Here is a 13,418-nt window from a genome sequence, read left to right on the forward strand (position 1 = left end):
GCAAAATAAATAAATATAACAATACAAAAATTGAAATGTAATACAAAATAAAAACACGTACTAGAACTGCCAGTTACTTATTAAAATAATTGTTGACTGTTTTCTTTATCGTTATCTGGACTATACAGACTCCAAAACAAGAACATTTACAACAAAGACAGACACTTCATAAATCTAAATGTCAAATTGAATTGTGATTTTTATCAATATCAACATTCTTTTTAAATATTATCATCCTGCCTTCCATTTGCATATGTGTACCTGTATGTGGTTGCACACTGGAAGTTCAGCAATAACAGCTCCATGGCGACAAGCAGGTGACAGGCTCCCAACCCAAAATGGTACACAGTTCACCTTTAAAGGGTCTATAACAGCTCTTCAAATGTTTAAATCCAGGCTAAAAAGGGTTCTGCTTAGCTGTACTTATGACTGAAATGGTTTATTCTACACTCTTTAAAGCTTAATTTTGATTATTATTTATGTTTTGATTTGTTATATTGTGATTTTAATGTCTTTCTTATTCTGTAAAGCACTTTGAATTACTTTGTGTGTGAATTGTGTGATACAAATAAACTTGGCCTTGCTTTTTCTAATTATAATTTGGTTTGGTGGGATCGTACCTGTAGTAAATATGTATCATAGTTTTACATCAGTTAAGTGGCAGTTTGAAAAGAAAAGCTTAAATAAAAGTACAAAAATACAGAAAGTAGCAGTGAGTTCTAAAAAAGAATCCCTCTACCTATGTTGTCAACACATAAAACTCTAAGCATTTTTTCTCTTAAAGTTTAAACATTAATTCAAAAAACATTCATTTAAAAAAAAAAAGTATAAACAGGATATTGTATAGTTGCCAGGTAAAAATTATGCAATTACCCGTATGTATGTCACATCTACTGCTCATGTCCAACCAAGAAGTAAAATTATAAACTTCACCAAATTAAAGATTTTTTTGTAAACTCTTCATTTTTTCCCATAAGCAGCTCTTGAAGTCAAAATAAGTCCGCTGTGTCTGTCAGCATGTAATTTCGAAGCATTTCATTGTCGGAGAATGAGGAAGTGCACAGTTAGCATGCTAGCTGTTCTGGCCTCCGAATGTTGTGAAAAGCGCTTATGAACTCATTGCAGTAAATACTTAATAAGGACACACAGAATGCGATGTAAGTGAGGAATATTCAAACTAGTATCGAAACTAGATACTCATTTGAGCAGGTATCGATACTAAAAAAGTCACATTCACAGGACAGAAGTGAACCTTTCCTGAATAGCTTTAGAATGATTTTGAGCTGTATCAGAACAAGTAGACTGGTATACACCCATGGACCACTATGGAACTCACCTGGATGACTGAGAGTACACAGATATAAGGCCATGTGGTAATATAAAAGAAAACACTATTATTTAATGAAGAAAATCACATTCTATTATCTAAATAAAGAGTGTTTTTATTATCAGAGTGGTATCGGAATCGGCATCGAGTCTAATCCTTAATATCAAAATTGAGTTTGAAATGCTAGTATTGTGAAAACACTACTTTGGGCCACTGCGAACTGTTTAAAATGAACTAGTTTCTGTTTTTTCACATTTTTAAGTTTACTGTTTTGAAGTGTGGTCAGTCAGTTCTGTAAATCACAGGATCATAGAATCAGTCCAAACTTGATGGCTCTCAGGCCTGTAGCAGATGTTTGTCCTGTGATTGGATGTGCTTGGATGCTCACTCTGCGCAGATGTTTACAGACAGACAGGAGTATCGACAGGAGCGTCAGGGGAGCGCCTGTCTCTGCCAACGATCACAACGCCCGCATCTCATATCTCCTCCGTTTCATTAGGCGCTGTATGAGCAGAGCCGGCAGCAGTCTGCTCCCTCTGTCATGCTCTCTCCTCCCTCTTCTCCTCCGTCCTCTTGTACCCTCTGAATCTCTCCTTTCCCTCCCTTCTTTCTCTGTCCACTACTTCTTCACTCTCTGCTCCTCCTATTATACACTGTCTGGCCAAAAAAAAGTCACCACTTGGATTTAACTAAGCAAATAGGTACGAGCCTCCTATTGGATAATTACTGCATGGGTGATTATTGTTCAGCTCGCAACAAGTTATTTAATCCCATCCCGTGCCGTGCCAGGACAATGCCAGGATTCATTGGGCTCCAATTGTGAAAGAGTTGGTTCAGGAGCATGAGACATCATTTTCACACATGGATTGTCCACCACAGAGTCCAGACTTAACCCAGAGAATCTTTGGGATGTGCTGGAGAAGGCTTTGTGCAGCGTCAGACTCGACCATCATTAATGCAACATCTTGGTGGAAAATTAATGCAACACTGGATGGAAATAAATCTTGTGACGACGCAGAATCGAAATCGAAACAGTGCCACAGTAAATGTGTGCCGTAATCAAAGCTACAGGTGGAACAACCAAATATTAGTGTGCGACCTTTTTTTTGGTGGCAACTTTTTCTTTGGCAAGGCAGTGTATCATCCCTCATCATTCTCTTACAATCGCGGCATGTACTTATTTGCTAAACAATGATAACCATGCAAGTAGTATTGTCAAAATACAAAAATTTCAAACTCAATTTCAATACTAAAGAATACTCGATGCTCAATACCGATTCCGATACCACAATGATAATAAAAACACTCTTTATTTAGACATTAAATTATAGTACTTGCTTTTATTTTAGCAAGTGTCACTATATCTGTGTAATCCTTCAGTCGTTCAGGTAGGTTCCATAGTGGTCCATGGGCGTATATAAATCTATGTGTCAGTCATACTTACTTTTATGCTTTGACAGCTCACTATGAGTTTTGATACGCTAGCCTGCTAGCTGTTACGTGTTGCACATAAACTGTTGGCAATACCTTATATCTTATGTAATATATGGTGTCACTGCAAAACAGATGACCATATTTTGTATCTCACAAGTGAGGTTTGTGGAGATGCAAGCCTGCTCACAGTAAGGACACATGCTCTACATTTTCAGGGCAATAAAAACATAAAAACAGTTACATGGTGGGGCTTTAAATGAGTCCAACATGAGTTAAGCTTCATTTCGTGAGCACATTTCGATACTATATAAATGCATTTATATTTAGATCACCATGGTATATTTTACTGTTTTTAAAACAACTTATTAGCATGTTTTATAAGTTTCAATTTAGTTTTAAATGCTCTGAGCTTCCTCTCCTTTTGCTCTCCACATTAAGACACTCTCCCTTCAGAGCACTATCACAACACAGTCAGGGTGCGTTCTGTGAATTAAACTACGGCACATCGCATTCGTTTTGTCAAGTTGCCGTTTACAGTTTTGTATCATGTTTTTGTACATTTATGGTGAATGGTTGTGTGGGAGCATGGGTGATGTAGGCTTGTGGGATGAGCTTTGGACAGAATCGTACAGCTAACCATAACAAAATGATAACATGGCAGAAAGCCAAAAATATATATGTATATATTTTGCATAATACCCCATTTTTGACCTTTATAAAGAGGACTAAAGCAGGGGGTTTGGTTTATGGGTTTGCAGCAGAAACACAAGTTTGTGTGTTGTATTGGCAGGAGCAGACAGCTGGCCCGGGCTTTGGACCACTGCACTGTGTGATTCTACGTCTGCTGTCCGGTTCTGCTCAGTGTTGTGATTGGACTGTGTTAGAAATAGTTCTAAAATGGCTACAAAAATACTTTGATTCTTAGACAGGCTCGATTTTATACCACTGTAATAGTAAAGTACCACCATATCACCTGGAGAAAGACCAACCCAAAGCATGCACAACAGGTCAAAGTCTGACAGTCCTGGCAGTTCTGACCAAGCCTAGCTCATGATCTGGAGATGAGTCCCACTGCTCCTGACAGGTTGCCCCAGTGGCATCGAAGGATCAGCTAAACACAGAGGACACATTTCCCTATGGCAACACTTAAGTGTACCTTAACCTCAACCTTGGACAGGCTTGGCTTTACATCACCACAATGGCATAGTACAAGAGTGTTCTACCTCATCTGATTTCTGAGGCTAAGCAGGGCTGGTCCAGGTCAGTGCTGGGACAACTGCTGAGAATACCAGGTGCCATGGTAGGGCAGCAGTGGTTTTAGCTCTCGTGAACTAATCCAAAAGTCTGTTTTGTTGTTTTTTTTCTGAGAGTGAATGTGGGAAATATAAACAAATCATAATAATAATTGCACATTGCAATATAATGACTAGCACTCACACCTCACAGAAAGAAGATTTTGGGTTTGACTACAGGACTGCCCGGGCCTTTCTGTGTGGAGTTTGCATGAGTGTCTGAGTAGGTTTCCTCTGGGAACAACCCAAAACATAGCCTTGCCAGAAAGATGAATTCTCGCGATTTTTGTGAGTTCACAAAATCTTGAGAATTCGTCTTGTTCAGCTCAGGCTGAAACTTTGTGATGGGTTCCACACCACTGGTGACCAATCACACCAATCACTGAATGAACCAAAACAAACATGGCAATGCCAACATATTTACTTTTGCCTATTTCAGTAGATACAGTCCATTTTGTTTTTGAAAAAGGTTTCAAGGGAAGTACTTTGCCCATTTGTGGATAGGCAAGATGTCTGTTCTTGTCTCTCAACTGAATTTTCAACCAATTGTTATTAGTAGGACTTTCTTACCCGAGTTGGTGGTTCCATCTCTATTCATGGTGACAAGGAGGCAGAGGGACTCCGTTCTGCTCTGTGACTGGTCGGTCAAATGAGCAATGGGCTGTAACTGATCGGTTAGTAGGGCGAGGGGCTGAGTGGTCACCGGGGGAAACCTGTACATCTGAAAGGTGAAGTAGACACTGCGGGGCCAGTCTGGGACCATTCCTGACTCTGGGACCCTGTCGAATACAAAAGGGACAGTTAGGGCTGAAAGTCAAGTCATATCATCAGTTGAATGGATCAGGTCATCACACAAAGACCACAATACACAAAGAGCTGTTTCACAAAATACTTTATGGGGGGAAACACAAATATACTTATAACGAGGATAAAGTCAGGTATCCCAGTTTAAATGATACTCACAGCGAAGATGGATGAAGACTCTTTCCCAAAGATACTACAGTAGTAAACTTGTTTCAGGATTTGAAAAGCAAACCCTTGTTTAGTCATTAATTGAGAGCATTCTGACTTTTTTTTTACACAAAATAAAAGCAGGCTGGCCCAGAATTCATCTGGCTCTGTCTGGATGTCACTGCAGTGTCCAGGCTGCGGGTCACAGAAAAAGCAGAGCACCTTTGTCCTGAGAGCTGTTACTACCCACCTCAATCACACTGCCTTGACACGGGACGTCCTGACCCATTCTCTTGTTAACTTCTGCACCAGAACTTTTCTATGTGCTTAAATTGTCCTTAGGGGATAAATAAAGGTACTTGATTGACAGATAGTTATGAGACTATCTCAAAGGCTAAGACCTGGATAAGTTGAAAATGTGCACCACGGATCAAATATTGATATAAAATATATTTTAAATGTAATCAGAATTAATAGCTGGTGTTCATGTGATGTGTGATGTGATGGTTTTAATGGATCTATACTTTACAACAGGGGTGCTCAGACTTTTTCAGTATGTGAGCTACTTTTAAAATGATCGTGTCTGAAAGATCTACCACCTAATACAAACATGTTAAACACATATTTATTTGTAAATGTATTATGAATACTTACATGTACAGCACATTTTCATGTACCTTGCACAACGTCATGAGATAATACTGCACAGCACAGTTTAACTTCCTACATGTTCATAATTACTTGAATGATGATTACTGCTCTGATGACTTGCACTGAATGGAATCAGTCAGGGATGCATAGTTCGGGCAGTAGCTTCTGACAGCCAGGAGTAAAATTGCATTTTTCGTTTGAAAGCGATAACAGAGCTAATCATGTTGATTATGGTTTTGTCTTTTTTTTATAGCCATAAAAATCATGTTAAACGAAGTATCAGAATTTACTGCATTTTTTCACACAACTACATCTATTTTACACATCCATCCCTATTTTTTCTTTTACATATCGAATAAATGACTGGGAAAATCCCCGCAGCACCCGCCCTATCATTCGTCACCTTCGAGGGACAACAGAGGCAGATTACCGTAGTGAGGGTAAAATATTTAGATAGCCCCTTGTCTCCGCTTTGAGACGCCGTTTGAATTTACATGAGAGCACGACTGGGCACGGAGTTATGCTGCTGGAAAGTCCGCAACCGCGCTCTATCAGCGATGATAGGATCTGACGCTATAGGGTTAAACTAACTCCTGCTTGTTTATGCGTGTGCAGCGCCCATGATGTGACCCAGGGTCAGGTGTAATCTGACTGTTGTCCTGTATATTAGTCATGTGACTGGATGGATGATGGGACGTGATCTACTCAAAATGCCTTCGCGATCGACTGGTAGATCACGATCGACGTAATGAGCACCCCTGCTTTACAATTATACATCGGGGACTTTAAGTGTCAGAGTGCGGATGTTTTGGCCTGCTTCATTAGAGTCTCTGTAATTTCTCTGATCATCCACATAGAACAAAGACTGGCATATTCCTATATTTTATCATGGACATGACTGAACTGTGATCCCTAATTGAAAAGTGCTATTCACAAATGATCACTCCATCGTTAAAACTGTCACAGCTCTCAGAGAGTACTTCATAATTCATCTGACGGTTTGGGCTTAGACTTTTCCGCCATAGTCATCAACATGCACAGTAGGCCCCTCTCCAAAGCCCATAACCTGAATGAGAACAAATGAGCCTGAGCAGTTACACACTTCACATTCGGCATTACACCTCCACACTGCAGGAAAGGCCATGACTCCAGTCAATACATCAGCGACCAAAAGGAGCTCATCATCTGGGTGAGCAAGGAATCAAATATTCACGTCTCTTAAAATAGCACTATTTCTTTTCTGTCTTGTAATCCAGGGATTATAACCATATATTTATTTTAATTCCATACATGATTTATCCTGTGTAAAAGGTAAGCATGTTCAAATCAAATATAGCTTTTTCTGATAACAATTGTAATGCTGAATTATTTTTAATTACAAAACATTGGACATGATGGCCAACTTGCTTGTTGTTAGTCCAGTCAGAAAGCAGAATGAACCTCTCATTTGGGTTGCTAGTTTGATGCTGAAATCCAGTTGGTTAAAACCTAAAACCCCACTGCCTAGTGCACTGCAGCTGACTTAAAGTCGTTTTCACACATGTTAATGGCTCTGTGGACCGACCCCAGTGTGCACTAGATTTAGGTTTCTTTACTTCATTTTTGGGTCACACGAGCCATGAGCCATATGAGAGTCCATCAGCTGACCTCTGAATTTATGAGAACGCGCTTTAAGCAGACAGAGCTCAGTGAATACGCACCCATCATGACGCAATGGTCTTTTATTTCACCTGTGGCTAAATACACCATGAGGACTATACGTGAAGGAGGAGTGGTGGCGGAGGAGAAAAAGCTTTTGGAAATCACACAGACAGACCCAGGCTCACCTGTACAGACAGAGACAGGAGGAGATGTGTCACTGATATTAAGCTGAAGTCCAAAATGTCTTGTCAGATGAAAGAGTCACACTGTAGCTCTGCAGCAGCCATTCATAGAAATTTACAGCATCCAAGTGCTTTTTTGATCTATTCCAAACACTTTTACAGTCACAGTGGACTGCATAGGTCGGCCTGAGGTCATCTGCATTCACATTGCACTTGCCTTGCTCCAAAGTGCAAGTGGGGCCGTTCCAAGACCTCATGTTTCAAGAGCTCTCAGACCGGCCGGCATCCCAGAGTGCAACTGTTGCATTCACACCAGCCCAAGGGCACCTCTCTGGGAACTAATACTCTTTTACATCAACCTAAGTAGTGGCTGTGTGAAAATGACCTAAAAACTAATTTCAGTGTTGTTGGGGCATCCTGCCAGGAGCAGTGGCTGACCCAGAGCCAGATCTTGAGCTAGGTTTGGGGAATTATAAGGTGATTATTGCATCCTTTGCGATTAGATAATTGTGCCAAGTCAAACAGCGATTTTAATTTGACTGCAATAGACTGTGCAGCCCTACTTTAAAACATAAGAAAGCTGTTTGCATTATGTTCTCAATAGAAGAACAGATTGTCAATCACTAGGTGCCATTGATCTGGTTTAGCAGGGTCCTGTGACTCCCCGCCCCCCCTGTGCACTCTGAGCATTCATATTCCAGAGTAAACATTGCAGATTGATAATGATGCGTTTGGTGAGAGGTAGGAATTAGCCTGCCTGTGCGTGCTGTGGCTGCTGAGATCCACGCGCTGTCGCATCTGTCATCGTTCTTCTGTACAGCCCCCTGCACAGCCCCCTGCTTTTCAATTATGTGTGTACAGTCAAGGAGCATCTAGACACTGGCACTGCCTCATATGTAAGGCATTTACAAGTATATAAACTGAACCTTTAAAGGGTTGTATCAGAATCTTTTCATGTATCAAAGTAAAATATTTCGGGATCTTGTTCGCAAGTGAGGGAAGGATGGAGTGTGAGATGGGCAGGTAGATCGGAGCAGCATCTGCTGTGGTAATCAGACTGCTGTTGTAAAGAAGGAGCTGTTGAAAAGGAAAACTCTCAATTTACCATTCAGTGTCAAAGCTCATGACCACAGGTGAGAGTAGGAATGTATATTACAGAGTGGCTGGGCACACAGTCACACAGGAGGAGCTGGGAGTAGAGCTGCTGCTCCTCCACATGGAGAGAACCAGCTGAGGTGGCTCAGGCATTTGTTCTGGGTGCCTCCTGCGTGCTTCCCTGGGGAGGTGTTCTGGGCATGTCCCACTGGGAGGAGGCCCCAGGGAAGACCCAGGACATGCTGGAGGGACTATGAGCTTGTGGCCTGGGAATGCCTTGGGATCCTCCCGGAAGCGCTGGAGGAAGTGTGTGTGGAAAGGGAAGTCTGGGCCCCCTGCTCAGACTGCTGCCTCTGCAACTCAGCCCCAGAATAACTTTGGACAGCAAAAAGTTTAAAATGAACCACTTCTATTTTTGTGCATTTAAGAGGTCCTGTACCTGAAGTCCTTTTGCTTTTTTTCAATTTGGAAAATGCCTATACTATGCTATTTTCTGATCTATGTTATAATGTTTCCTCATCAAAAACATACCTGGAGTTGGAGTTGTTTCATTCACACATTTAACTCACAAACCCTGCATATTTAGGCTGAGTTGTTCCCTCAAATGGAGAACATTTTTAAACTCAATACACCTTCATTAGAATCATTTCAACCATTTCAACTAAACACAAGGTGGAACAGAGCATTTTGAATTTTGCAGCCCAATAAAACATCTGCAAATGAAACAAAACACAACTCCGGGTCTGTTTTTGAGGTGGTAACAGAATTATAACATGGCTAAAAGTTCACAAGAGTCACTTTAATGTAATATAGGACCTTTAAAGTAAAACCTGACCAATGTTTATATCTAAAAAGTACTATACCTGTAACCTAGTTTTCTTTCTGTTACTATAAATGGCAATGTCTCCTATAGAGTTCTTACCTGCTCTCCAACTCCTTTTAAACATGCCCTTTATAAAGTCATGACCCCATGGTATTACATCTATTGCTGCCTTAACTCTGAGTTAGAGCCACTTTAAAATGCTGTGGTACAAATGAGTGTGTGTTTTAGTTTGAGAAATGGGGCTGAGCAGAGATATTTTTACGTAGCAGAAGCTGCAGCAGCTCCATGCGTTTGGCACAGTGCTATGATGGTGCAGGCCTCAGAGGAAGACGGCAATGGTGTCAGAAAATGGGCCAGATAAGATGCGGTAAAAATAGAAAGCTGTGTTATTGAGAGGGTTCAATGCTGCCAGTGGAAGAAGAAGAAAACAAGAAGCACAAGATTAACATTCTAAAGAGAATTAAGATGATGGCTGTAGGCGCTTTGGGCTGTAGGAAAACAAGGATGAGTTTGGAAAGTTCAGCCATGTTTATACAGTTCTGGCAAATATTGTCTCTTGCTGTTAGACGGTTTGTGTAGTTTTGGATAGGGATGTCCTGATCATAACAATCTCATCCCACTAGCCTACCAAGCTTCTCATTTTAAATAACTTTATTTAAAATATTTAGGCTGTGCCTTTATTAAAAAAAAAAAAAGTATTCCATGGCAAATTTAGCCCCAGTTGAATAAAATTATTACCAAACAGAAAAAGGCCTACTTATAAATGGCATCATTTGTTATAATATTGCTATAACTAAATATAAATATAACTAAATATTGCTATTGTAAAATAATGTCTTAAACTCAGTGCAGCAGCTAGTGATTGAGACATTGGATGATGTTTTATCTCACTGTTTCTAAAGGTAGTGTTTTTCACCATATTATTTATGTTTGAAGCCTGTAAAAATAGAAGAAGCTTGTACATGGCTACTTAACATATGTAAACAAGTTGGGGTATTTGGCTTTGCTCCTCTCCCCGATTTGTCCAAAGTTTTGTTTTCATTCTTAAGGCTCTGTGAAGACATGGTAGAGGTAAAACAAATACTATCTCTAGCTTTAGAGCCCCCTAAGTCTGTTTATGATGCTCTGGATATTAGCATTAGCAGCAATAGCTGCATGCAGAGGACTAGATTTGCTGTATCGACCTGATCTATTCACCAAACGCCTGGATTGGTGGCCGATATCAGTATCAGTCAGATCGAGCCATCCCTAGAACGGTCACTATGTTTACAAGCACAAAGAACCCTAAATACACTGAAACAATACATTCAGATTTAATGAAAAAGTATTTGGTCATATTGGCCTGGTCTATAATAATAATAGTGTGGAGTGGAGTTTTTGTATTTGTATAGAATAGGCTGAAATGACTTCTTGTTTCCGGCAGCCCTGTTTGTTTGAAGGAGAGTGTACTGCTCTGCTCTGACAGGGACAAGGCTGCTGTAAATGATGACATCCAACGTACATTTAGGAGAAGTCCGCTCAGAGCTCTGTCATTTCTGATGTGCGTCACCCACGGCAACGGCATGTACTCCTGACAGCACTGTGATCGCCCCGCGGTACGAAGGACAGAGAAAGAGAGAGAGAGAGAGAGAGAGAGAGAGAGAAAGAGAGAGAAAGAGACGGGGGGGGGGGGGGGGGGGGGGGCATATTATGCACAGTCAGTCTGTCAGAGTGAGGGTCCTGGCTCTGTGTCAGACATGACAGGAGCTGACAGGAACTGACAGGATAGGACCAGGAAGGAACCAGGAGGGGACGGGGACAAGGAGGGGACAGGGACCAGGAGGGGACGGGAGAAAGAGGAGACAGGGACAAAGAGGGGACAGAAACCAGAGGAGACAAGAAGGGGACGGGGCAAGGAGGAGACAGGGATGAGGAGGAGACAGAGGCTAGTGGAGTCCAGGACAGAATGGGGACAAGAGGACAGGGACAAGGAGAAGACAGGGAAGAGGAGGGCACAGGGACGATCGGAGACCAGGAGGGAAGAGGGGTAAGGAGGGGACAGAGACCAGAGGACAAAAGAAGGGAGCGGGGCGAAGAGGGGACAGGGGCCCAGATGGGACAGGAGCCAGGAGGAGACAGGACCAAAGGAGACAAGGAGGGGACAGGGCGAGGAGGGGACAGGGATGAGGAGCGAGAAGGGGAGAGGGGCCTGGAGGGAACAGGGACGAGGAGGGAACAGGGCCAAGGCTGGGACAGAGACCTGAGGAGACAAGGAGGAGATGGGGTGAAGAGGGGACAGAGGCAAGGAGGGAACAGGGATGAGGAGGAGGCAGAGGCTAGTGGAGTACAAGAGGAGACAGGGACAAGAGGACAGGGACAAGGAGGCAAGAGGAGGGGCCTGAGACAAGTGGACACCAGGACGGGATAGGGACAAGGAGGAGCCCAGGAGGGGGTGAGGTGAGGAGGGGGCAGGGAGCAGAGGAGGGGATAGGGACCAGGGGAGGGGACAGGAGGGGACAAGGGCAAGGAGGGGTCAGGTACAGGGACAAGGAAGGGACAAGGACAGCCAGACATCAGGAGAGGATAGAGTCGAGGAGGGGACAAAGGTGAGTAGGGGACAGGGATGAGGAGGGGGACAAGGATCAGCGGGGACAAGGAGGGGACAGGGACAAAGATGGAACAACACAAGTAGAGACAAGGAGCTTTTAAACGCTATATAACAAATTCTAAAGATTTAAATGAGTGTGAAATAGGGCTGACCAATTCAATTTTCTAAATTTTGCTACTTCAAGCAATGGAGTGTTTTAACAGATATCCTTCTGTTCTAGAACTTTACGTTGCAACACTGTAATTTCCCCATTGTGGGACAAAAAAGGATTTATCTTATCTTGATGTCAAGAATCAGTTCACATCGCACATGTGCTGCACGGGGATCAGGAAGGTCACTTTTGTCCTGAGGACCATTACTCTCCTCCAACTCCCTGACACTGGATCTGATGACACTACCTGCTGAGCTGCACTGAGACTTTTGTTAGAGCTTTTATATTATTATTGTATTCTACGGCTCGATGTGCTTAAATTGCCCATCCGGCACAAATAAGTAATATTGATGGCCTGATTAATTATCCCTCAGAGCTCCTCAGCATTAGCTCTGTTCTGACATTCTGAGCCTGGGCTTTTACAGGACAACAGCACTCACCTGGTGAAGGCAAGGAACTGCAGCAGCAGCAGGTTTCCCTGTAGAGGGTCATTCTCCTCCCGCTGAGGATCAAAGGTCATAGGCTCCGTAGGGTCCAGAGCCTCTGCTAGCTGTCCCGTACAGTCCACCACTTCTGGAAACCCAGCCGAACTGAGCCGAGCCAGGACACATCGGGAGCTGATCACGCCAGAGCTGAGGGGAGGAGAGCAGACAGGTGAAAAACGCATGGCAATGTTCCTTATAATGAGTGCAAATATCAAAATGAGTATGGTGTGAGCAGGTATTCATCACATAGTAGGGATTAAAATATGTACTAGGGCTGGGCGATATGGGGGTAGAAAAAGAAAAGACTTTCCCCATATTGACTGATCTCGATTGGATGATATATCTTATTGAAAACACAGACAGAGAGCAGGATGTCAGGATCACAACAGTTGCAGCTGCTCCTGAAAAGTGTGGATGTTATGGGATGCTATCCTTGCTCGCTCCTGCTGCTTCCTTCTTCATAATGGTTTTTAATCATTTTACCTTCCAGTGCTGGAAAATCTCTCTGGTTATGATTTTCTTTTAAGTAAGCCAAGACTTTTAAATCATTTTTACATTTTTAACAAGCTACCTGATGAGCCAGCGACATGTCCCGGGAAAGAAGTCAAAGAAATTCTTTTTGTGACCATTGTCAGAACTATCAACAAGAAATGAATGAGCTCCATGCACGTTACTTCCAGAGAAGAGGGTGAACTGCTACATTCAACTTAAACCTGAGTGATACTGTGTCTTTTCCAAAACTTTGTGAAGACCAAAATGTCAAGCCAATGATAAAACTCAATGCTAATATTGTTAAATC

At 42.3% G+C, this 13,418-nt stretch overlaps 1 protein-coding gene across 1 annotated transcript in view; it reads right to left on the reverse strand.

The window, feature by feature from the left end:
• LOC117373734 (nephrocystin-4-like) overlaps positions 1 to 13,418 on the reverse strand; it is a 272,836-nt gene that overhangs the window by 121,486 nt on the left and 137,932 nt on the right. Inside the window, exons 14-15 of the mRNA XM_055223162.1 lie at positions 12,575 to 12,766; positions 4,624 to 4,832 (exon numbers count right to left, since the gene is read on the reverse strand). Coding sequence (XP_055079137.1) covers positions 4,624 to 4,832; positions 12,575 to 12,766 — 401 coding nt within the window. The remainder of the gene's footprint in view (positions 1 to 4,623; positions 4,833 to 12,574; positions 12,767 to 13,418) is intronic.

The sequence above is a fragment of the Periophthalmus magnuspinnatus genome, chromosome 7, assembly GCF_009829125.3.
Source record: "Periophthalmus magnuspinnatus isolate fPerMag1 chromosome 7, fPerMag1.2.pri, whole genome shotgun sequence".
NCBI lineage: Eukaryota > Metazoa > Chordata > Actinopteri > Gobiiformes > Gobiidae > Periophthalmus > Periophthalmus magnuspinnatus.